This window comes from Macrosteles quadrilineatus, unplaced genomic scaffold (assembly GCF_028750875.1).
Source record: "Macrosteles quadrilineatus isolate MER2022 unplaced genomic scaffold, UCM_ALF_1.0 Scaffold_6__1_contigs__length_79288215, whole genome shotgun sequence".
NCBI lineage: Eukaryota > Metazoa > Arthropoda > Insecta > Hemiptera > Cicadellidae > Macrosteles > Macrosteles quadrilineatus.
In genome coordinates, this window is record NW_026542599.1 from 17,058,146 (window position 1) to 17,085,292 (window position 27,147).

Here is a 27,147-nt window from a genome sequence, read left to right on the forward strand (position 1 = left end):
TACACTAAAATTAATTGTATAGCCGTATTGTGTTTAGATTAGAAAAATGAAAAATTACAAAATATCAGATAACTTTATTCATTTGATGAAGTTTTTTTTATCATAATGAAAAGTATCGTTCAGTACTCGTCACGAAAGACTCATTTCAGGGCTCAATACTGTATTTTCCTACTCGTCTCCGACTCGCATGTAAAACCCAATCTCGTCCCGAAATGGGTCACTTTTGTGAGCCATAAATCGACTGTATGCATAATATTGAGTTACAAGTCCTCTTGTCTTGTCATCCGTCTAGCTATTTTTTGATCTTTTACGCCTTTTGTACGTACTAGTGGTATATTTTTGCTCTTTCTGCTTGTCTTCGATGGTTTTGAAAGGAAAATGATTGATGTGTTCTCAGGTAAATCAAATAAATTAGTGTTCAGTTTTTATATTTGAATTTAAAAGTGTGTCTTACATACTTTTTGGGAGACTGACAACGTCAAACTGAAACAATTATTTGCCCATCATAAAATTGCCCCCAAGGTCCCCAAGGCCTGCGAATGCGTTTCTGAACTGCTCTGCTGGGTCTCGAGTTGTTTTTGCAATCGGGCCAGGTTGACTTGGTTTTGCATCAGTGACCGCTTGATTCGCCAACGCAAATGATATCTCCTTGTTTTCAAAATCAAATAAGGTGTAGTACTTATGCATGAAAGCCACACCAAGTTTGAAATTACTCTTTTGTGGTATCCCTTCATAAAACTTCCAGAAACATTTTTGATGATCTTTCTGAAACCAAATAATAATTATGGAACTACATAAATATGTTTATAGTTTTGATTAAGACCAGCCAAGATTACTTAAGCAAGTGGTACATGGTTATTTTTCATGTATAGAGAAAAAAAAAATTAAAATCCTACATTTTACGTTGCAATGAAATGTTACAAATAATATAAGCCCATCAAACAATTTATGTTATTGTGTTATTATAATATATATGTTTTAATTTAGGTGTTCAAGTGATAAGGCTACTGATATATTAAATTATTGTAGTAAGTTTTTTTTTTTAATTCGTGTAATTGTGGTTGGTCGATAAAAGGTGTTCAGCAAAGTTAAATAAGTTTAAGATTCTTATGTAGTTATCTGATGTAAGCTTTATGTTTACAGAAGAACCATTATGTTGATTTATTATAAACAGGTAGATCATTTGATAAATTATTAAGAATTTAAAAAAAATCTGTATTAAAGACTGGTTTTATATAAAAATGTAGTTCTAAATGTTTAAAAATCATTGGTAACAATTTCTTATATGATATATTTCTTTTTGTAAAACTAAAATATGCATTACAAATTACAGTGATATTTATCTCATCTTCAAAACTCATTTTGAAATAAATATTGTTCACAATTTTTCAACCTATTGACTTTAAATATTTTTAACCTTTTTATAATTTACTTTATAATTTTTTTTTTTATTATTATTATAAAGAAGTATTGTGTTTGTTTTTCCCCAAAAATAAATTTAGGGGGATCGGACTAGCGTGCTAATAACTTTAGTGCATTACTGATCAAATCATTACTTGAATGGAAGTAACTAATATTCAAGTTATGAATGTTTAGAGTATGTAAATAACGTGAAAACTACTAGACGGATTGAGCTGATTTTGTCCATGAGTAGAGCCAGTATAATACAGACTTAATGTACAGTACATGACTCTACTATAAACTCTACTCTACTATATATACTATAGGGCTCTGCCCTACCAGCTTAATAAGGTGCGCTCTACCTCAGCTCGGAAATCTCAGCTCGGGCTTCAGTTGCTATTGTTGCGGGCTTAGCAGGTTCTTTACAAACAAAACTTGGCGATTTTAAAATAACTATTTATTTACACTAATTATTCTATATTTACAAATATTAGAATTACCTAACACCTAACTAACCCTATCTAAACCTAGCTAAAGCCTATTCTAATTTACAATGTTTCTACTTACAGCTAGCCTCTACAGGATTTATCACTTCTGTTACAACACTGTCACTACACTGTCACTAGAGTCACTACACTGTTACTCTCACTGTCACTACACTGTCACTGCCACTAGCACTAGCACTGGTCACTAACACCGACGGGCACTTGCTGCGACGATTCTCGGAAGGCTCAACTCAACTCAACTGCCGTGTGCTGGAAGACGGTCCCTTATATAAGTTTGCCGTAGAACATTCTAGAGTAGAGAGTTCGAGTCCGATCCGTCGATCCGTCGTTGACATGGGTCTATTGTCTATCAGTCGTGCGTTCGAAGAAACCCGTTTAACAAACAACCCTTTTGAGACGGCGCCTGGCTATTGTTGCGCGGGGCTCCTGACTTGTAACACTACCCCCTCGTTAAGACTGTTCTGCCCCAGAACAGATTTCTCTCGAAGCTTGAGATCTTCTGGACCAATGTCTCCGGTCCCCCACGGGTTGAATACGCAGACCACAATGTCGATGCCAGTGTCCTCGAAAAGTTCCTGCACCATATTTCTTACAGTCTTCCATTCCAGTCCGTCGTAACCACATCCCAGTCTTGGAATAGCAAGCTTTTTGATTCCAATCCGAAGAAGCTTGTCTCGCAGGTCTTGCAGGCTTTTCTTCAACGATTCGTAGGAGGGCTTCTGGCTTGGCGCTTCCTTCGTAACGAGGTAGAACAAATGCTGTCTATTGCGCTTCAGGTGAAGGGTGGTGCCAATGGCGGGTCTCTGATGCTCAAGATCTTCAGTCCCTCCAAACTTTTTCCTGAAGACTGTGGCTATACCTCGCGACGCTCTCAGGTCTTCTGCTACGCAGTGGGCAAAGGCATAATCCACTGGCAAGGTGAAGAGGTCCTTATATGACAGTTTCAATTCCACCTTTCCACGTTTCTCGGGCACGACGTCTCTTGGTTCGGTTGAGATGTTGCGAACTTGTTGTTCATCTTGTTGGGCGTGATCTCCTTTGTAGGGTGCAAGCCTGTTGAAATGGACTATTTTGGGTTTGCCATTAGGTCGCTTCTTAATCCGGTAGATGACGTCATTTAGCCGGGAAATAACTTCATAAGGTCCTTCCCACGAGTTCTGGAGTTTTGGTGAATATCCACGTCGCCTTCGGGGATTGTGTAGCCACACGAGGTCTCCAGGTGTGAACCCTCCTTTCTCGGCCTTCACGTCGTACCTCTCCTTCATCCTGTCGCTTGCTCCAGATATGTTGCGACGGACTTTTTCATGTATCTTGTCCATCCTCTTCCGCAGATCAGATACGTAGTCCTCGCCAACCACACATTCATCTGGCTTCAAGCCATACTGCAGGTCGCATGGAAGACGGAGCTCTCGGCCAAAAACTACGTTGGCTGGAGTCTGGCCGGTGGTTTCGTTGACAGAACTCCTATACGCAAGTAGGAACAGGTGCAGGTATTGGTCCCAGTCCCGCTGATGTTCGGAGACAACTTTTGACAGATATCTTCCCATCGTCCTGTTCATGCGTTCTACCATGCCATCTGACTGTGGGTGCAGAGGTGTTGTTCGAGTCTTACGGATACCAAGAACTTCACACATTCTGGAGAATACTGCAGACTCAAAATTTCTTCCTTGGTCAGAATGAAGTTCGAGCGGGACTCCAAATCTGCTCACCAATTCCTTGATTAATATATCTGCAACTGTTACCGCTTCCTGGTTAGGCAATGCATAGGCCTCTACCCATTTGCTGAAGTAATCCATTGCAACCAAAATAAATCTATTTCCAGTATCTGACATGGGGAACGGTCCTGCTACGTCAATGGCGATGCGTTCAAACGGGGCACCTACGTTGTATTTCTTCATTGGGGCTTTTCGTTTGTTGACAGGGCCATTTGAAGCAGCACATGTCGCACACCTTCTGCACCAGTCTATAACGTCGTCTCTCTGATTTGCCCAGTAGAAGCGCTCCCTTACTTTCACCAGTGTACGATGTACCCTAAGATGGCCTCCAGAAATTCCATCGTGAACTTCCCTTAGGACTTCGGGAACCCTCTTCTTTGGAATTATTAGTTGGAGTTTGCGGTGCCCTCCTTCCTCCGATTCGACGACTCGCTTCAAAACACCTTCGTCCATTAAAATCGAGTTCCACTGCGCCCAGTAGGTCTTCACATTCTTAGACAATGGAGCAATATCCTGCCACGATGGTCTTCCTTTATTGTCCATCTTCCACTGCATAACGTGTCTTAGGTCGGAGTCTTCCTTCTGGTCCTCTGACAGTCTCTTACTATCCCATTCGTCGTCAACGGTGGTCACACGATGAACCGATGCACTTTTGTCTTCCTTGCGTGTGCAGTGCGCGCAGCTGTCCCCGCATGGTCTTCTAGATAGTGCATCTGCATTCCTGTGGCTAGGCCCCGCACGATGGATTGATTCGAAGTCATACTCCTATAATCTTTCTAACCATCTCGCAACCTGTCCTTCAGTAGACTTGAATCTTAGCAACCACATCAGTGCGGCATGGTCGGTTCTCAGGAGAAACCTTCTTCCATACAGGTACTTATGGAAGTGTTCTATGGACTTAACCACTGCGAGAAGCTCCCTCCTGGTGACACAGTAATTACGCTCAGGCGCTGACAGGACCTTACTGAAGTATCCGATCACATTTTCTTCTCCGTCCTGAAGCTGAGAAAGGACTCCTCCAATTGCTGTATTACTGGCATCCGTGTCAAGTATGAACTTTTCGTCTGATCGTGGATAGCTCAATATGGGTGCACTGCATAATTTGGCCTTCAGCTCTTTAAAAGCTTTCTCGCAGTCGTTATCCCAAACAAAGGTTCTCTTGTCTTCGGTTAACTTAGTTAGCGGTTTGGCAATATTAGCGAATCCCTTAACAAATTTCCTGTAGTAAGCGCACAGCCCAAGGAAGCTTCTAACTTGGTGTTTATCCTGTGGTATTGGCCAATGGGTGATGGCTCTGATCTTCTCCGGATCTACAGATACTCCTTTGTCTGATACGACATGGCCGAGGTAATTGACCTGTTTGCGGAACAAATTGCATTTCTTGGGATTCAACTTCAGATTAGCCATCCGCAGTCGCATGAAGACATTCTCCAGGTTCTTCAGGTGGTCTTCGAAGGATTTTCCTAGGACGATAATATCATCCAAGTAAACCAGGCATGTCTCCCATGACAATCCCCTGAGGATGTTCTCCATAAGCCTTTCAAAAGTAGCAGGGGCGTTACAAAGTCCAAAAGGCAGCACAGTGAATTGCCAAAGTCCTGTCCCAATAGAGAACGCTGTCTTCTCCTTGTCCTTAGGAGCGAGCCCGACCTGCCAGTAGCCACTTCTGAGATCTAAAGAAGAGAATATTTGACATCCTCCCAGAGTGTCGAGTGTGTCATCAATCCTGGGGAGAGGGTAACTGTCTTTCTTGGTGACATTGTTGAGAAGGCGGTAGTCTACGCAAAATCTTGTTGAGCCGTCCTTCTTCTTCACTAGTACCACAGGTGACACCCAAGGGCTGCTAGAAGGCTCGATGACACCATCCGCTTCCATCTATTTTATGATTTTCTCAGCTTCGTCACGTTTTGCTAGCGGGAGTCGTCTAGGAGCCTGACGTATGGGTTTTGAATCTCCGGTGTCTATCTTGTGCTGTACTATGTTTGTTCTTCCTCTAGGTCCGCTTCCGTACTCGAAGACATCTTGCCATCTGGTAATGAAGTCCCTTATTTTCGCACTTTGCTGATGCGTCAGATCCTGACAGGTGCTCTCCACGAAATTTTCCAGCTCCTTCGGCAATCTATTTGGGGATGGCGGACATGATTTTAGTTGTCGTACCACTGAGTTAACAGCCACGCACGTTCCGATCACCACTCCTCTTTTTATCGTCACAGGAAAACCATTCAAGTTCATCAGTCGTACCGGATTTCCGTGTCCTAAATTAAATAAGGATCTGGCGACAAAGACACCATGACCAAGCTGGAATTCACTGTCACTTGCTGGCTCCAGCAGAACACTTTGCCCACTAGTCCAATCTCCTTCGACAGTAGCTTGAACGATGACCTGACTGCGCGCTGGTAGCGTTGTGTCCTCCAGTAGAAGTACGCGTGCAGAGATATCTTTTCCACGCCGAAGTATGACATCTTCGTCTCCGAGAGTCACTAATCCTCTTGACATGTCTAATTTCAATCCGTACTTCACCATTATATCAGTTCCCAAAATCACGTCCTCGTCTATGTCGGCAACTAGTGCGCAATGTTTAAATACGCAGCCGCCGATGTGGAAGGTAGCAACCGTCTGCCCGTAGACCTGAGCCAGCTGACCTGTAGCTGTACGCAAAGACCATGATGTTGGTGAAATATCTTCAGTTGACACAGTGTTCGGATTCAGAATTGTCATAGTCGCCCCAGTATCCAGAAGACAGCTTTGGAGACGACCGTTCACCTTTCCGTCGATGTAGAAACTGCTTGACTGACTTCCCAGTGAAGCAACTTTTACACTATTCCTCGGGGCTGTCAAATTGCGGGCTGACGGTTGCCCCTTTCCATCAACCCTCCTTAGTTTTCCTGCTTCGGTTCTGATGTGGTCGAAGGACATTTACTCCGGGGATGTCCCATCTGTCCACAGCTCCAACAGCGTATCTGCCGGCGACGTGTTTTTAGCGCCTCCAGAACTCGTTTCACCAGCTCCTCGATGTCGAGCGGAGATGTAGGTTCTGCGTCTGCCACACGGACTCGGGCCTGACCTCTCACCGACTGCCGTACAGTGTGCCTGTGTCAGTGCGTCACTCAGGGTCTTAGGTCTGGCGAGCTTCACTGCCTGTTGAGTCTCAGGTTCACGTAGACCGTCTAGGAATTTATCCACCGCCAAACTCTCATAGACATCATCCGTGACCGATGGATAGGCGTTTCTCACCAGGCGAGCAATGTCGGCATCGAACTCCTGAAGTGACTCACTGGGTTTCTGGATCCGGTTCCGCAGTTGAGATCGGTAAAGCTGGTCCATGTGTCGATGCCCGAAGCGCATGTCCAATCTTCTTACTAGTTCAGCGAAATTCTTCCGCTCCGCCATTGGCATAGCATGCAGAACAGCTAGTGCATCGCCCCGTAGTGCAAGGCACAGTGCTGAAGCCTTTGTCTCCTCGGTCCACCCATGGACCATAGCCGCTGTCTCGAAGAGAAGCATGTAGTCCTCCCAGGGAGTTTTACCATCGAAATGAGGAACGATGTTCTGTGGGACAACGGCAGCAGTGGTGGGCGCTGGCTTGGAGATCGTTTCTGGGGTGTTATCCTGCCGAAGTTCGTCAGTGCCAGCCAATGACGAAGGTGTGAAGCTCCCCGATGCAGCCATCTCCTGCCTAAGCTTATCAACTAACCTATCTTCTAGACTCTTTTCTATACTAGTTAACTTAACTTAAGATCCTATACCTTTAACTCGATAACTTTCTCATCGATTTCATTTATCCTACTTTCTAAACTATCAACTTTGCTAGAATATTCACCTAATTTGTTCAACATTTTTGATTCTACATTTGGCATTTTTGTCTCAATGCTAGTTTCTAAGTTTTTGTTATTTTCTGACATTTTTGATTCTAGTGTTTTAGTATTTTCAGACATTTTTGACTCTAAGTTTTTAAGCATTTTATTGAAATCAGATGTTTCAAATAAAACGTTATCTAGGTCTTCACCTGCATCAATTAAAGCTTGTTCAAGGCGTGCCTGAAGGGCTGATTTAGTTTCACTAGTATCTAGATCTCGTTCTTCTAATTCTCTCCTAAGATCAGCTACTTTTAATTCATCAAGTTTTACACCTTTGAAAGCCATTTTTATGCAAAACAATTAAAATAATTTTACAATAAATGATTTTATCCTTTGTAAACAAATTTACGACACAAATTACTAATATGTAACAAAGACCTTGAATCTTACTAATATCTAACAAAATCCTTAATTCTTTTTTACAAATAAAATCGCCAAAATAATCCCACTTCTGACACCAATTGTTGCGGGCTTAGCAGGTTCTTTACAAATAAAACTTGGCGATTTTAAAATAACTATTTATTTATACTAATTATTCTATATTTACAGATATTAGAATTACCTAACACCTAACTAGCCCTATCTAAACCTAGCTAAAGCCTATTCTAATTTACAATGTTTCTACTTACAGCTAGCCTCTACAGGATTTATCACTTCTGTTACAACACTGTCACTACACTGTCACTAGAGTCACTACACTGTTACTCTCACTGTCACTACACTGTCACTGCCACTAGCACTAGCACTGGTCACTAACACCGACGGGCACTTGCTGCGACGATTCTCGGAAGGCTCAACTCAACTCAACTGCCGTGTGCTGGAAGACGGTCCCTTATACAGGGTGGTAAAAAAGTCCCTGGACAGTTAAATATTTTAAAAAATAATGCAGATAGAGCTACAATACTTAGTACAAATTTACAGGGCATAAAACTCTATTTTAACACATATTCAGTGATCCAATAACTTTTCAGGGGGACGGCCCACAAGGAGTCGGAAGAAAATCATAAATGGAAGCATAGGTCAATATGCACATAAAATTAAAGGCCTTTTTTAGTAGAATACAATGCCGCAAACCGCACTTCAAAAGGTTGATCCTGCGCAAAATGGCAGATGTTAAAAGATTTTTTTTGAATCCGCCATTTTGAATCTTTGAACGACTGGCATTTTTTACTCAGGCATTCTTTTGAGCTTGAATTTATGGCATCGTAATCTACAAGTGAAGACCTTTAATTTGATGTGCATATCGACCTATTCTTACGTTAACAATTTTCTTCCGATTCCTAGGGCTGTGCCCCCTGAGGAGAAAGCGTAAATAGCAATGTAAATTAAATGCATCTTTGAACATCTGCCATTTTGCGCAGGATCAACCTTTTGAAGTGCGGTTTGCGGCATTGTATTCTACTAAAAAAGACCTTTAATTTGATTTGCATATTGACCTATGCTTCCATTTAAGATTTTCTTCCGACTCCTTGTGGGCCGTCCCCCTGAAGAGTTATTGGATCACTGAATATGTGTTAAAATAGAGTTTTATGCCCTGTAACTTTGTACCAAGTATTGTAGCTCTATCTGCATTATTTTTTAAAATATTTAACTGTCCAGGGACTTTTTTACCACCCTGTATAAGTTTGCCGTAGAACATTCTAGAGTAGAGAGTTCGAGTATCCGTTGTGTACAAACCAGGGTAGAACTGAGAAGGTTCTAGGGCCCCTATTGAGGTAGTCCGTTGACATGGGTCTATTGTCTATCAGTCGTGCGTTCGAAGAAACCCGTTTAACAAACAACCCTTTTGAGACGGCGCCTGGCTATTGTTGCGCGGGGCTCCTGACTTGTAACACTATGTTGCACCATTGGACAGTGCCGCGAGAAGCGCTTGCAGACGTTTCCAAGATTACTGTTTTCGAATTAACCAATAATGATAGCTACGCACTCTAAACGGCTTATAGTAGCGCACATACCAATCTATAGTTATGCGTTTTTCAAATAACGTTTTTTCAATAAGTTAGGGCTAGTTGAAAAAGACCTTTTTTCTTTTCCTACAAATCAAGTTTATAAGGTGTGTATTAAAAATAAATGAAATAATGAAACGCAGAACTATAGAAAATTTCATCCTCTTTAATATGAGATCTTAACTTTGATTCTACCATCTATGTAGCAGGTGAAAACAGTAATCTTGCAAACCCTTGCATTCGGTGTCCATTGTTTTTCATCAAAGTAACCTTGAAAGGCTTTTCGAAGTGACACCCAATCCGGCACGGAAATCAATAGTTTTATTTTATACTTATGAAGTCAAATGTGACAAAGTCCATTGGTAACAACTATAGTTATAGTTTAAATCATCGATATATAACTCAAATACAAAACAATATTTAATTAGCTTAATTTTAGGGCTTTTGCAGAGAATTCAAAAAATTTATTTCTGTATTTTTTTTAAAACAATGCAAGTAAAAACAAAATATAAATTTAAGTTTAATACTATAACACTTGTTACTTACGGTAGAGTGAATGTAGTCTTTCGGCTCCAAAACAAGATCCCGTAGCTGTTCTTGTTTATCTACGATTCTAATCGCAAAGTTTGGCAGTGTATCTGGTAGCATAGAACAATCAAACTGAAAAAATAAAATAATATACTATTCACATATTCCGTTTAAAAACATATTCATGTTGGCAGTGGTTTTCAATTTACGTCAAATGTTTCGATACTGAATGTACATGCATTGGAAACACCCCCGCCGCAGCAAACCTACAGACAAAAGATTTCCTTAAACGTCTTATATCTATTCTCTTTTAATATGATTAGGTATAACTATTACGTAGATTTCTACAGGGGATGTTGTAGAGTATAAAACAGATAACATTTTTAAATATAATTAATATATATATATCCATACACAATCCAACTACAACTGCTTACTTCTTCATAAGAATACATGAATTTGAATTGTGCAGTTTCTTTTTTGAATATTCCCTGTACAAAAGACCTCAATACATTATTTTAGTCTTTTTTCAACACTTTCGAACCACTAAAATCTCCTAACCACAACCCAATTGTGCTGGTTCATTCAGCCCAAATGTCATCAAAATTGAACGAATAATATTTTATAAAACTTAATTACGTTAACTACTCTTATTACAACTTCCCATGTTATTCTTATGGAGAATATTGTAAAGTGTTGTAGTTTGCTTGCTTATGGGTATATTTTGATAAAACTTGGCAATTTTATTTATTTTGTACTAAGCTATTAATATTTTACTAAAAAACACACCATTTTAGTTTCCTTGTAGCAGCAAACCTAGGTACTCGGTAAACTTAATGTTATTTAAATAGTTTTAATTGAAGATCAATCCAGACAAATGGAAATTCGCTTAGTCGGCAGGTTTGCTGCGGCGGGGGTATTTTATAGTCATGATTGGATAATGAGGAGGTTTTACGGACTTGCTCTCTTAGTGAACATTATTTCACTTGAAAGATGATTTGTAGTTATAACTCTCTATCACTATATACATTGCGCTAGGTGATGCATTGAAAAAAAATCAAAAATCAAAATCTAAAGAACTCTAAATTTGATATTCGAAGTGTAAAAAGTTACAGAATATGTTTCTGTATTTTTCAGCTATCGGAGTAGTTGTGCATCTCCTTGGGATCGGAATGATTGGGAACCGTAGTTTTGCCAACGGGTGTCAGGTAGATGGGGGGATGCAGTCGTCCACCTCTTGGAGATTTGCCAACGGTGGGGGCGGAAGAAAGAGAGTGTGGGGGAGGGAGAGAGAGCGATTGTCAGGGTTGTCTACGCTTGGGGATGACTACCAGGGTGATGTCCGCGTTCATAGGAATGCAGTTGTGTGCTTGTCACAGTGGGAGAAATTGTATGAGTTAGGTAAGCTATCTCTCTCTCTTCCCCCCTCCCTCTCGCGCCCACCCCAAACCGATGGCAAAACTCCGCAGTATGAGGAATTCGCGGTTGGGTACCCTTTCTACCTGATAACCGTTGGCAAAACTCCGACGGAATGGTTTGGCTCCGCTGTGAAAGAGAAATCTAAACATTCTAAAGCTCGGTCGTTCATACTTACAGATTTCTGACTGGTGATTTCTGAAAATCTTTGATCATTCCCAAATATCATTCCTTTCAGTCTACTCATCGAACCGTATGGAACTTCAATCAGTGAAAATCCTGTATCCAGCAGTACGACGTTGTATTGATTACTCACAAGATTGTTTCCAACGTATAACCTATTTTGCAAAAACATACTGTTATTTAGAGAGAGTATGCCAAGTAAAAGTAAGAAAGGTATTTTTATACTATCTTATACTATCTGTTCAAGGTTTTCCTTACAATATACCAAAAATACTAAAATTTGTATGGATGCCATTTCAGATTAAAGTATTAGTACATGTTGTGAACGGGTTTTGAGGAGCGGCGAATGAGACAATTTTACTTAGAAGCGAAAAAGATATTTAAACTTTAATTTACAAATTATATTTAAAAATATAGGAACATTTCAGAGTAATACCGAATAATTAGATGAGTATATAACCAGTTGCTTGAGTGAGCAGATCACTAGAGGTGGATAGTCTTTGAAGGGGCTGTTTCAATTAAACAAGTTGATTCTGTTCTATGATGTGCAATAGCATTAAAGTTACAAGGATTACCAACAGGGTGCAGCACTATTATTTCTTTTACATTTATGACAACAGCTAATTTGCAACCAAAAGGTGAGTGAGCGTAGCGAACGAACTTCAACCTGGAGGCGAGTTAGCGTAGCGAACGAGCTAACCCGAAGGCAAGTGAGCGCAGCGAACGAGCCTCAACCTAAAGGTGAGTGAGCGTAGCGAACGAACTTCGGTACAGCTAGTCTATATATATAAAAGGCAAAGCCCTCACTGACTCACTGACTGACTCACTCACTCATCACTCCCTCTTACTTCCCATTTACCTAGGAGGCTGAAATTTGGTACACTGATTCTTTAGGCATTAAATAGGAAAACTAAGCTGTTTTTATTCTGATCGGACTCTCGGGCTCCGCCCCAGTAGCTTTGGAGTTTCCCATGTTAACCTTACGAGTACTCATATTTAAATGGAATTAATGAATCTTAACAGCTGTTTCAATTAAACAAGTTGGTTCCGTTCTATAATGTTCAATAGCATTTAAGTTACAAGGATTACCAACAGGGTGCAGCACTATTATTTCTTTTACATTTATGACAACAGCTAATTTGCAACCAAAAGGTGAGTGAGCGTAGCGAACGAACTTCAACCTGGAGGCGAGTTAGCGTAGCGAACGAGCTAACCTGAAGGCAAGTGAGCGCAGCAAACGAGCTCCAACCTAAAAGTGAGTGAGCGTAGCGAACGAACTTCAACCAGGACGTGATTGAGCCATGCGAACGAGCTCACTTATAAAGTTAAACGGGGCAAAGCCCGAGGGTACAGTTAGTTCTTTCATAAAATTAACTTTGAGTTGAATCAAGATGAATTTTCTTTCTAACACGGGTCTCTCCTGCCTTACCATAAATTCAAAGTTGCGTTAAGATCGGTTTGGTAAAAAACCAAAGATAAAAATGTTTATGTAAAAAATACAAAATGGTGGATATCTGGTTAATGAAGCGATTTTCGAAAAATGTTATCCTTGACTTTTTCTTTATTTCGTCTCAAGGAATCGCTAGGTAAAATATGTCCGCTCCTTTTTTGACACCTATGTGAAAGTTTGTGTATGTGTTTGTTTGTTTAAAGTTCAATCACGAATACTGGACGGATTTGGCTGACATTTGGCATAATGATAGTTCACCTCCCCGATTAACATATAGACATTATTATCTCAAAAACCCTTTTCACTGATTTAAATACAAGTGATGTACGGCCCGGAATTGTACCTCTCTGCCATATTCTACACCATTTTATAACTAAAAATCGTAATATTTCATCTATTTCTCATCGATCTTTTTAAAATTGGTATCGTTTGATAGGGAATTAATCGTCGACGTCATTTTGACGTTACACCTAAGGGAGGTAACAATTCCACCCCGTACACTTTGATTTTAACGGAATATAATCCATCGAATGTGGGCCAGTGATTAGTGAACCGGGTGATTATATTAAAGATTAAAAAGAACAGGTGATGTACGGCCTGTAATTGTACCCCCCTGGAATTGTACCCCCCAGTATTCTACCCCCTGCCAACATCAAATTATTTATATACGTGGTGGAATTGTACCTCCCTGGACGTGTACCCCCCTCTTGGACAGGTAGCTTGGCTAGTGTACGGGCTGGAATTTCCCCCCTTCGAAAAGTAACATCTTCAAACGTCTTTCAACAAACTTAAGTGGTATCATTAAAGGATTAAAATAAAATAAAATAAAAATGAAATAGTGGTGAGTGTCTTCTAAAGTGACTTATGTTGGGTCAAGTTTTAAGCATATATAAAACACGATTCCATCAGAATTCTCTCTTCAATTGGTGCTAAAACATAAACGAGTTTAACCTATTGGCTTTGGGAATCAGACGTAACTTGCAAAGCTATAAGATAAAATCCCTCTCGTGTGATTCACCTATAGTTTTCAACCTAAATATTAGTTTGATGTTACGTGGTAATCACAATAGAGAAGCTCCTATACATAATATTCAAAACTAGGGCACCTAAGGTGAATACATTTTTTTTTTACTAAAGGAATAAAGCTTTTACTTAAAGATTTGTTAGACGACATCGGCCTACATTGGATTTAGCTTATTTTATTTTGAGATGACTTTGTTTTTAGTTTGAATTCAAAATCACATATTATAAAAGTATTGATATCAAAGCCATTATAATATCAGCGCATGAAAAGGACTGAATTAAAAGGAGGGGTGCAATTCCAGGCCGTATACTTTCTTCTGCGAACACGAGGGAGACCAATTCCAAGGTATACAATTCCAGTTCTAGAAGAAAGACCAGACTGATGGGGGCTAAAGGTGAGTGAGCGTAGCGAACGAACTTCGGTACAGCTAGTCTATATATATAAAAGGCAAAGCCCTCACTGACTCACTGACTGACTCACTCACTCATCACTCGCTCTTACTTCCCATTTACCTAGGAGGCTGAAATTTGGTACACTGATTCTTTAGGCATTAAATAGGAAAACTAAGCTGTTTTTATTCTGATCGGACTCTCGGGCTCCGCCCCAGTAGCTTTGGAGTTTCCCATGTTAACCTTATGAGTACTCATATTTAAATGGAATTAATGAATCTTAACAGCTGTTTCAATTAAACAAGTTGGTTCTGTTCTATGATGTTCAATAGCATAAAAGTTACAAGGATTACCAACAGGGTGCAGCACTATTTTTTTTTTTTTATTTATGACAACAGCTAATTTCCAACCAAAAGGTGAGTGAGCGTAGCGAACGAACTTCAACCTGGAGGCGAGTTAGCGTAGCGAACGAGCTAACCTGAAGGCAAGTGAGCGCAGCGAACGAGCTCCAACCTAAAGGTGAGTGAGCGTAGCGAACGAACTTCAACCAGGACGTGAATGAGCCATGCGAATACTTATGAAGTTAAACGGGGCAAAGCCCGCGGGTACAGCTAGTATAGAATATTTATATTAAACACTTTATATCTCATCTGATAACACAACAAGTACAAGTTAAAGATTGGTGAGTATCTGTGGCGTAGAGGTAATATTTGGCCACCGTGCGTAGATGGGCTAGTCACGAAAATTGACCACCGCGCGGAGTTGTCGACTTGACCCTTCGAGGGCCATAAAACTTTTCCTCGTTTTGAATCTGACCCAAATCTGACCACCACGCTGAGTTGGGCTATCCTCGGCGTAACGTGTGAGCAGGAAAAAGGACTCGACTATCTTCTCCATAGTGGCCCCACCCACGTCGGAAGGTGGTAAGCGGCTGCCGAATTTTTGGGTTAGAATGTCCTTTTAACTTCTCCCAGCAATTGTGTTTGTTTTAACTGATGGCCTTGTAGCAAACACAACTGCCTAATATTACCGGAAAGCAGTACCTACAGAGTGGAGCGCGATAAATGTTAAAAATTCAATCTATTCCTTATATAACTATATGGAGCTACAACTTGGCTATGGCCTCCTAATTACTTCCACAATGCCGTCAATCAGTGAATTTCTTCCCAGTTGTGTATTTTCATCTTATATAGGTCTTCATCTACTCCGTCTAACCACCTTAGTCGTGACTACCCCTTTCTTCTTGAACCAATTTTCATCCACTCATGAGTTTTTTTTTTGTAAATTTACTCGTCAAGTATTAATAACGTTGTGTCCAAGTCATCTGAGTCTTTGGGCTTTATCACTAACAATATAATCTCAATCTCCATCAATGATATTTTCTACTCTGTAGTTTTCCAGATCCTGTAAATATCATATTCTCCTCTTTCAAGCCGTTAACTCAAATTGTCTTAGTTATCCATGTCTTCGATTGACAGTGTCCAACACTTAGAGCCATAAGTTACTCGTGGTCCAACAAGAATTGTATAAGCATTGTTTTTCTTTTGGCGAGTCAACATTTTAAAATAGTAAGTGATGACCCTCGTAATTCTTAACAAAGCAGTGCAACCGAATTGCTGTTAAAATTATGGTTCAAACGTTAGTCCAACTTTTGTGATTTTACCTATTAAATATCATAGTTAATTACTCTCATCGCTTATCCATGACAAAGTTTGTTGGCAAGCTAGTGGGAGAAAGTATGTGTAAGATTGCTGATACCGTTTATTCAGTCTATTCTAAGTTCCTGCAATGAATCATTACCTCCATACTAATGACGTTTGTGACAGTCACGACTTTGTAAACACTTACTAGTGCAAACAGTTCTCATTTACTCCCTTGTAAACCAATACTAATAAAGACACTTCATTGACAACCAACAACTAGATTAATACTATCGACAATAATTTACTATGTTAAGAGTAAGCTCTGAAAAAATGTAATATAATAGAATATTGCATATGAATACTAAAAGTATAGCTTACCCTGTCGTGGTAACCTCCCAATATCCATAAAACATACCATACTGTAACTTGGCTTTTGGAACCTTGGCTGTGATAATGTTATTTGGATCCTTCAGATATTTTTTGTTGTACCCACCAAAAAACATCTCCCCACCCATAGGATATGAGGTCCGTTCAAGATCCGTATCATATTCAATTCTAAAATGTAACAACAACAGAATTTATAATTAATTAAGTCTAGATTAGTGGCTTGTAGGGACATATAAGTCCCTAAAATGCTCAAATGTAAAACAAATTATTGTAATATTTAAACAAACTCTTTTGGTTAATGATGATAAATAACAGGCTTCTCTGATTGAAATATTGCAAATTGTCTTCGTTAAATATAAAAAGGTAAATAAAGGTGTATGGAGAAAAGCTTGGTTATTGGTCAAACCCTCTAAATCAGCACACCCAACCTAGTTATTATTTCTAAGTTTATGCTCCTTTTGTAAAGGTTTAACAAAATAAGTGTAAAGTAAAATCTCACCCCATTGACCAAACTTAACCCTATATTTGTTTCTGATCAACATTTTAAAATCTAATATTAGCCCAGTGTAAGTTCATGGGGTGGTATTCCTTCTAAAGGTGAAATAATGGAACGCCTGATTACTAACTATTTTGCGACTGGTTAAGGTTCCAATACCCAGTTATCGAAACCAATCACGAAAATACCAATCTCAGCAACTATTGATTAAACACTACAATCAATCTCAAATTTAAAATGTTAGTAAATATTATTGTATGTAAAGTTATTCCTGTTTTTTTAGCGAATTTCCCATATAGGGAATAAGCTATTACCGTAGTACTCATGGTAAGACCTGGACGCGGGACCGATTTTTTTTTTCGTTTTGAGGTCCCTAGAGGCCAAAAACACCATCCGTTCAAATTCATATATATATATATATATATATTTATATATATATATATATATATTTATATATATATATATATATGTGTGTCCGTCAGCACGATAACTCGAGCAAAAATGATCCGATTTTGATGAAATTTGGTACAAACGTGTAAACCTACGTTTATTCGAACGAGTTCGCGATCCAGCATGATCGGACCATGGGAACGGGTGTTTACGGGGGGTTTTATGGGGTAAAAATAGGTTTTTCTCATTTTTGACCCAAAAAACATAAAATTTAGCAATTTATTTCCAAACCATTTTGTAGAGCTTAAAAAAACAAATAATTTAGTATATTGAAGCGTTATTATGCGCCTAATGGTTACGGATAAAATTCCAAAAAATTGTAAATTTAAAATTCCCATGTTATTCTTATGGAGAATGAGTAAACTGTTGTAGTTTGCTTGTTTATGAACATATTTTGATCAAATTTGGAAAATGTTTTTATTTCTTACTAACTATTAACATTTTACAAAAAAAACAGTTTTACCCTCCCTGATGCAGCAAACCTAAATACTTGTTAAACTAATTCTATTTAAATCGGGAATAAATGCTATATTTTTAAGTAGACATTTCAGTGTAAATCCAATCAGTCAAATGGAAATTCGCTTAGTCTGCAGGTTTGCTGCGGCGGGGGTATTATATAGTACAACAGTATATTGCAGAATCGACTGGCAAATAAGTAATCCAAATGTAATATTGCTTACGTGATGATAAATCACGATCAGCTGTATTGAAGTAAACAAAATTCAGCAGTAAATGGCTTCTAATGTTATTCTTATGGAGAACATTTTAAACTATATCAAATTTTGTGTTAACATTTAGGGAATTTCACTATTTTCCGCCGTCACGGAATCGAGATCTTTGATTTGAGGCCCTCTCTCGTCGTTCTACGACTTCCCAATCGCCCACAATTTTGACGCGAAGAATCGGCTTACGTAATCTATACAGGGTGTTCATTTGAAAACTTTCCATATCTGTTGTGTGCAAAGGTAAGGCTTTTAACACTTGTTTGTTCTCATTTCCCCCTAATTTGGACATGCCAAATCCAATAAAATTATTTTCAATTTTGAAAAATGCCCCAAAAGGGCCCAATTTGGGGGGTAGGGGTGCTTTTTGAGAGATTTTCAAATGTAAACATGGGTTGTGTGATACATCAATTTAAAGGTCTAATCACCCCGATCATTTTGGTGCAAAAAAAGTTTAATTATCTTTAACCGTATTTACAGGGTGGGTCAAAACCTTTTAAAAAAGGACTTTGAAGTTAAGTACCGTATTACCCTAACTACTGAACGGAACAGCGCCAAATTTCTTTCCAAGCTTATTCTTGAGCTACTCTTTAAGATAACTTGTAGTAAGGGCATTTTCCAAGTTATTTTCTAATTTTTAAAAAATCTCAAATTTTAAGAATAAAAGAAAGCTGAAAACTCAAAATTCTTAAATAGCAAGGTATAACAAATTTCATACCACGTGAAAGGTCCTTTTTTAACAAACATTTTACGTATTTAAGTTTTCTTTCTATCTCTTACCGTTTAAAAATTGCAGTGGAAAAACATAATTTTCCATGGTAAAATTATAACTAGTTTTCTAATAAAACACATTGCACTTTGTTCAACGATGTAGTAGGATTCATAACAAATTGATCGACTACTTTTACGTGTGTCAGAATTCATCTTGGACCCTTCATCCTGTTCTTTTCTCATTGATAACTGAGCCAGTTTCAGAAAACTTCCTAACTAAATCATTTACAGCCATATGACTCAAGGTTATACCTGGATATCTATTGTTAAACACTTTGCAGTTATCCTGGAACACTTTTGTTATGACCAATAAGTAAAATAAAGTATATTTTTTTAAGTTTACACCATATTTGATTAGGTACTACAGGAAATGGTACTTTTGAAATTAGTACTACCATTGACTAGTCAATGGTACTACAGAAAGCGGCCCACGCTTGGGTTTTTCTCATCAGCTATAAAACTTGTTTCTCACAAAGTAAAACGTAATGACTTGTTTGCCTATCTGCCTAAAAATAATTATGAATTGTTTCCTTCAGTTATTCCACCATTTAATGTGTCTAGAGACGAATTTTGGCTGTTTTATTAGAAAACTAGTTACAATTTTACCACAGAAAATTATGTTTTTCTACTGCAATTTTTAAACGGTAAGAGATAGAAAGAAAACTTAAATACGTAAAATGTTTGTTAAAAAAGGACCTTTCACGTGGTATGAAATTTGTTATACCTTGCTATTTAAGAATTTTGAGTTTTCAGCTTTCTTTTATTCTTAAAATTTGAGATTTTTTAAAAATTAGAAAATAACTTGGAAAATGCCCTTACTACAAGTTATCTTAAAGAGTAGCTCAAGAATAAGCTTGGAAAGAAATTTGGCGCTGTTCCGTTCAGTAGTTAGGGTAATACGGTACTTAACTTCAAAGTCCTTTTTTAAAAGGTTTTGACCCACCCTGTAAATACGGTTAAAGATAATTAAACTTTTTTGCACCAAAATGATCGGGGTGATTAGACCTTTAAATTGATGTATCACACAACCCATGTTTACATTTGAAAATTTCTCAAAAAGCACCCCTACCCCCCAAATTGGGCCCTTTTGGGGCATTTTTCAAAATTGAAAATAATTTTATTGGATTTGGCATGTCCAAATTAGGGGGAAATGAGAACAAACAAGTGTTAAAAGCCTTACCTTTGCACACAACAGATATGGAAAGTTTTCAAATGAACACCCTGTATATAGATGACGAGGAGGATCCATAACGGTGTTTATTTAGGTAAGCTGTTGTAATAGGAACAAATTAAATAAAACATACTAGTAATAGAGAATGAAAAATACGATCATACAAATTAGGGTGTGACTCATGGACACTGCTATGCTCCGATGCTTAAACTCAAAGAGTTTTCGAAAGAAGAATATTAAGACGAATCTTCCGTGTGGTAAAAGAATGGGAGCAATATGGAATAAGAAACAATAAGAATGAACTACTCTATTTTTCACTATATCCTCTGATATAGTTAGGGTGAACAAATCAATGAGGCTAAGATGTTAGGTTACGTAGTGAGAATGGGTAATGAAAGAATGCCTCTAAAATTACTAGATGGTCAAATATTAATATTAGATACTAAGCATAGGCCGATAAGTCCATTTGTTTAAACTGGGAAAATTATTTAGATTCTGAAATTAAATGTTGTATAGATTTCTATATAACATTGATCATAGATTTCGTATATAAATATTGCATACTTACGTTGCACTCTTGGAAACAGTATAATGGCTCACCTCTCGAAATAAAAGCTTACTGCTCCACACACTTCAGTCTGTGAGATAATAGCTTCCAAGGGTGATATAATTTTCGATTTAAGCCCTCCACTTCCCATGGTGAACCCGAGACCGAAGACAGCGTCTGGTGCCAAAGCATTGTCCTCATGTACTTCGTTTGCAACACCGACCAAGGTTTTGAATTGGATTTTGTTTTCTCCATCCCCGATCTGAAATTAGAAATACAATAGGATATTACATAATACAGAACCCAAAGTGATAATATCCTTTTTATGTTAGAGTTGGAAGTATAGTTTTTGTTAGTCTGTGGTGTGAAGTTCCACAAGAGTAAGTTTAATAATTGAAATATAAATTTGTAAAATAAAGAATCAATTTTAACTCTCGGAGACCCTTAACTAATCCGCGTTCTTACGATCATGTTAACATTTTGACCTGCTAAACCTAATCTCACCCCACACCCTTATCACACCCTAATCTCACGCTTATACCTGACTTACTTATACCAGAGACTGGTCAAAATCATTGAAAAAAAGCTTGAATGATTCTCAAGACAAAACATACGCCGAAAGCTAATTACTGTATTGGAATTTAACAAATTTAAAATAATATACTGCTAACCACCTTACATGAATACGTTAAATAATGTCTTAAAAGTTAAAATTTTTATCATTCGGGTTTAATTTAACAACAGTTTTCAATGTTTATTATTGTCTAACAAGACTCGAGTACAGGTCTTGCGTAGCGTACCTAATGCGGGACTATTTTCGCTGTATGAACAACATAGTATGAAAACTGCACGTTTAGAATTTAAAAGCAATACTTTAATACTTTCTTATGAAATGGCGACCATACAAAGTAGGTGTTTAAGCCAAATATGAATGACGATGAGTGGCGCGATCTTGTGGCCGACTAGGGCAGGCGCGCAATATCCCGACCACGACAAAACCCCCGACCGGTCGTTGTCGTTCATAATGCGACCAGAGCACGACCCGACCAAGGCAACGAATGTTTTATGGCAAGACAAACTTCAGTGTCAAGATGGATGTTGAAGAAGTAGCTGCTGTGGTGCATTTGTATCTTTTCCTTCTGAGTAGCGTCGTCACGTCCCCCAAACATCAGGGTTATCTCCTCCCATGCTTCCTTCTTCATTCCTCTGTTATAGCATAATCTTCTGCTGACAGATCCCATAAACAGGGCCTTTCCTTAATGGCTATAATGAAACCTTCTGTGTCGAAATCCAGCGACATTTCACAAAATAAATCACTTCATGGACTACACAAAACAGAGTGTTATTTGTTTGATTGATCTATGTATACCAAACAACATAGATTACCGGTGTACTGGTCGGGTCGGAGGCAAGTCGGTGGTAGTGCTCGTCGTCCCATTACATTGTGTGCTATTTTTGGCCAGCGGGTCGTGCCCAACCAAACTGCAAGGAGGTCGTGCGACCAGCGTCCGACCAAGATCCGACCAGTCGACCAGTGCGCGCTGTTCCATTTACGCCTATTATAAAGGTGCATTGTCCCTGAAGCGACTCTTGCGATAGTAGCTGAGCGATAGTAGCTCAGCGATAGTAGCTGAGCACTGGTTAGCGTTGTTTTAAATGGGACCATTGTCCTTGACGCGACTGCGACTGGAGCGGCTAGCGGCTGAACACAGCGACTGTAGCGGGTCTGCTCTGAGGGGAGTCAGAGTCGCAGTCGCTGAGCGATTTGTAGGTGTGACGGGTTTTGGTCGTAATGTCTTCAAAGAATACAAAACTGCTTTTTACCCCTGAAGAAGATATGAGATATGTACAAATTAAATCTGTACTATTAAATCACTACTATTATAAATTATAGATATAAAAAAAAACTTTTTCAAAATGCAACGTTTTTAAACGCACAATAAAGTACAGAATATGTATTGAATAAATACTTGAAGATTTAAAGAAAAACGTGGGGCGCATACTAATTTTACAAATTATCTTCACCTATTGAACTATTATTATCCATTACATGCGCCCCACGTTTTTCGTTTTAAATCTTACAAGTATTTATTCTCTCCACATATTTATAAATTATTTTTACTTTTTAGTGCGTTTAAAAACGTGGTATTTTTTAAAATTATTTTGATTTATAATTATTTTATACTTTTTAGTCTTTAATGTGTAAATATGAAATCTATTTTACATGGCCTGTTAATCTATATAAATAAAATTAGAGTTTTGTCTGTACATTGCTCAGAATCATAAATTTTTAGGTTATTTTTACGTTTTATACATTAAGGAAGCCGAAACAAGTCTCATCTAAATTTCTGTCTGTCTGTCTGTCTGTCTGTCTGCAACACTCAAGATGGCATTTTACGCAATCTTCTCCAGGAAAACGAGAGTACCTATCAAGATCCAAGTCGTTTTAATGTATTTACTGGATTGGTGAGAGTGTCTTTAGCCATTAAAATATGGTCTCACTACTTTGTTAATAAAATTACGGACGTTCAAAAATGCAGTTTTGTGCGATTTTTTAAAGTTTTCGTCCAATTTTTATCACATAATCATCTATGAAATAACGAACAACTGTTCGGATCAAGATTATTTTTTCTAGCTGTCACTGATATGTTTACAAATGTTGTTTACAAATACCGCAACCATTTTCGATCACATTTTGAAAGCGAATCTCAACGAAGTGAGATTAAAAACGTTTTTCGGTACTTACGTATTATACGGAGGCCACTTATTTTACAGCGCGCTGCGGTGGTTAGGTTAGGTTGGTCTATTATAAATATGTTTGTAGGACTTTCCTACTTTCGTTATGAATCGAACCAGACAAGTCATAAAAGCTTCATGATGACCAAACCTAACCGCCGCAGCGCGTTGTATAAGGGTGGCCTCCGTATAATACGTAAGTACCCGTTTTTCTTACATAACGGATTAAATTAATCGTAAGTTCAATAATATAGTGTAATAGTGTAACCGTAAATGAAATTAATAACTAGGTATCATCCAGGTCAGGAACCAGAAATTCTTTAGTGTATGAAATTGTTCTTGAGTTTTGATAACAAGAAAGAAGACCTTGAATCAGTGTTGTATACGGGTGGGAAACTTAAATTTAATAACGATCGTCACCAATAGCTTAGAAACAAGATTTTCACTCAGTGACGGCGCTTCAATGGCGGTTGTGTAAAGTGTAAAGTAAAAAAATCACAACTGCAGTAGGTGATTGTAACAGAGGTTTAAAAGATGAAACTAAACTCGATTTTCCAATGTGTCTCTTTCTTTACCTACCATTGACTATATATATAGTCAATAGTTCCTACTCACCGTGTGATGCAATCGCTGGACCATACAGCCAATAGGCAAATAGTCCATCTCTTGGGTACGTACGCCTAGCCAATTATTCATAACAACCTTTTTGACGACGATCCTTGATGCCGGTACTTTTTCCTAAGATACACGGCCTACCTACTTAAGAAATAAAATTACAAACGTCCAAAAACCCAACGTTGTGTGATTTTTATCACATTCCCTTCTAATGTTAATGGATAGCCTATACCAATCATTGTTTAGAGAATACGTAATCTGTTAAATAACAAAACAGTTGTTTGTATAAGGTTTTTTTTTTCAAACTGACACCGATAAGTTTACATTAAAAGTTGTTTATAAAAGAAGCAATTAATGGTAAATAACTTTGACTGCCAATAACCTTTTACGAGAAAATCCAAAACCAAGAGATCAATATCCTCGGGACTTGATTAACGCATACAGTTGGTCGGATGTACTACAGTTCTTAACTGTAAACGTTGGTTTTTGGTACTGATTTCCCTTAGAACGTACTACAACATCATTGTAATTTACAAATTAGCTATCGTTGGTGTTGCACCTTATTTATTACAGGCGTATTCAATTTAACTGTATAAGTTTTGCTTTTTCTATCTGGATTCCAAAATGTTAGTTTATGCTAAGAAAACGATAGGCTAACGCATTTTAGTAAATTTCAGTAAACCATCATGAATTGTTTAAACGCTTTACGTTGTTTATGCATCAATAGTTCGTGGCCTATTTTGGTAATTTTTATTATAAATTACCAATCTAAATTGTTTATAGTAGGCCTACTTCATTTCATAAAGTAAGCCGTCATTTCGACAGCATTACGGGTAATCTTCGGTCCAAGCAAATATAAATTGTTATGATAAAATTTGATGACATTAACAAAGATTTCAAATACTAATTTTATAGGTATGTACTTTGTTATGCTTAAAGCGTAGCAAATTCCCTAATTAAGTTCTGGATTTGTGTGTGTATGTCTGTTGGTAACGCATTAATGTCCTTTATTTCTCAGTATTTCACGGAAAGGACAAGCGCATCTTGATAATGAAAAATTTCAACCCGAATAAAGTGTTAAATTGTGAGGTTAATGTAGTACCTTATATACTTTTAACCATTGTGGAAAGTAACTTTCAGGCCTATCTTAGGGCTATGCCTCATAGATCTATAAAGCATTTTTTTAGTTTAATCATTGGATTTAACATATGGACCAACATGATCCGGGTGACATTTAATTGCGAAGCATTTGTTTTGCCTTGTGCTTGAAACTGTCAGATACTGTATTTGCGAAGGTTTATCTATAATTGCTGCTGTTCTTAATATAAGAAGGTTTCAACTGGCTACGATAAGATCCCCGTGCGTAGAACGGGCACACAGCTAGTACATAACTAAACACTTATTATATGTAATCATATGTTTTATCTTTCCTTTGAGCTGCTTATTTTATATTTAGAATCTATCGGGAGCAGAACCTGTACCTCTTAACCTCTGCACTTCGAACTGTCAAATTTTATTTTAGTATTTACAGCTGACTTCAATTGATATATTTAGGCCTACATTCTTCCAAAATTTAAACATGAAAAATTTGGAAGCCCATGGGGCTTAGCCCAAGGGAAATATGAAAATTAAATTATATAATATTGCATTGTCATCCATTTGTGAGCTATTTTTAAAGTTTCAATCCTCTAACTCGTCGGGAAGTTAGTTATTGATTGCAAAGTTTGTACCGGACAAGAAAGTGAGCTAATAAAAACGTTTTAAAATTAGCTGGTGTCATGGCACCTATACAGTAGCACCAATTCACTCGAAAGTCAGCAAACATAAAACTGGCCGTGTCCGACCAGTCGGAGTCGTGGTCATGGTCGTGGTCGGGATAGTGCGCCACAGCAGCTACTTCTTCAACATCCATCTTGACACTGAAGTTTGTCTTGCTATAAAACATGCGTTGCCTTGGTCGGGTAGTGGTCGGGTCGTGCTCTGGTCGCATGGTTAACGACAACAACCGTTCAGGCATTTTGTCGTGGTCGGGATAGTGCGCGCCTGCCCTAAAGGCGTTTTATACTAAGGTAAAGCTAAAACCCGAAAAATCAAGCTCCACGAACAACGCGCTCTCATGCGGACGGTCGCCAAACTACTTGCGAACCCGAGTCCTGGAGGGTGATGAGAGAGAGCACGAAGAGCATAGGCTATAAAATCCACAACCCATGTTACGGCTTATAGATTTTTGTAGTCATTGATATTATATACAGTGTACTTTTGGAAATACCGTTACAACATCTGATGCCAAGTAGCCATTTCGTTGTGTACCGCGCCCATAAATATTTTTTATTGGGAGCTCTTCAGGAAGTTCTTCATAGGTTTGACTTTGGGCAGGGTCATATGTTTTAGGGGCGAAACCTACGGGGTTCATAGCTGGAAAAAAATAATGGTTATTAGTATCAGTTTAATTATAAGTGTATTATTAGTGTTGTCTAATTAGCCTACAAGCAAATGCAACATCTAGTTGAATCACAAAGCATAAATAGGGAAGATAAAAATATCCGCGGGCACACGCACACACACACACACATGTACGAAAAATAGGATAATAGGGCTCCTATATATGCTGGAAAATTCAACATTGATAAACTGAGTACCCAAGTAAGAATTATTTATTTCGATATTTACTGATTAGTTTAAGCTCTAATGCCATTTTTAAAGCGAAAGAAAATTAAAATAAAATATGTAAATAAATAACATATGACACTATAAACACTTTCTAACTTGATATAAATCTTTCTTCATTGAAGTACGGGCAAAATATCAAAGTGACGCCACTGTAGACGTTTTAGAGGCTATACGGGGGCCTTGATTTGATTTGTCTACATATCCCTATATAATTGTCCAAACGTATAAATATAACTAATCACGCTATATCCATATCCATACTATTATATAAAAATCTAATGGTGTCTGTCTGTATGTGTATTACTAATAGGTGCAAAAACTACTGAACCAACTGGGCTTAAATTTTACAAAAATATAGCTACCATACCAAGGACCATTATAGGACTATTCACATTTCGATACTGACCAGACTTTGCCCCGTTGGCTTTAAAAGTTCTGAGGTGAACATTTTAAAAGTAAATATTGATTGGTCTCCATGGCTGTGATGAGAACACTAACAATGTTTGTTTACATTTGCTTTGACA

General features: G+C 38.1%; 1 protein-coding gene across 1 annotated transcript in view; it reads right to left on the reverse strand.

The window, feature by feature from the left end:
• Positions 1 to 411: 411 nt before the first annotated feature.
• The window catches only part of LOC128996675 (renin-like), a 36,901-nt gene continuing 10,165 nt past the window's right edge, over positions 412 to 27,147 (reverse strand). The window contains exons 4-9 of the mRNA XM_054422106.1: positions 26,223 to 26,368; positions 20,656 to 20,864; positions 16,437 to 16,613; positions 11,548 to 11,707; positions 9,972 to 10,085; positions 412 to 765 (exon numbers count right to left, since the gene is read on the reverse strand). Of these exons, the coding sequence (XP_054278081.1) occupies positions 493 to 765; positions 9,972 to 10,085; positions 11,548 to 11,707; positions 16,437 to 16,613; positions 20,656 to 20,864; positions 26,223 to 26,368 (1,079 nt within the window). The 3' untranslated portion in view covers positions 412 to 492. The remainder of the gene's footprint in view (positions 766 to 9,971; positions 10,086 to 11,547; positions 11,708 to 16,436; positions 16,614 to 20,655; positions 20,865 to 26,222; positions 26,369 to 27,147) is intronic.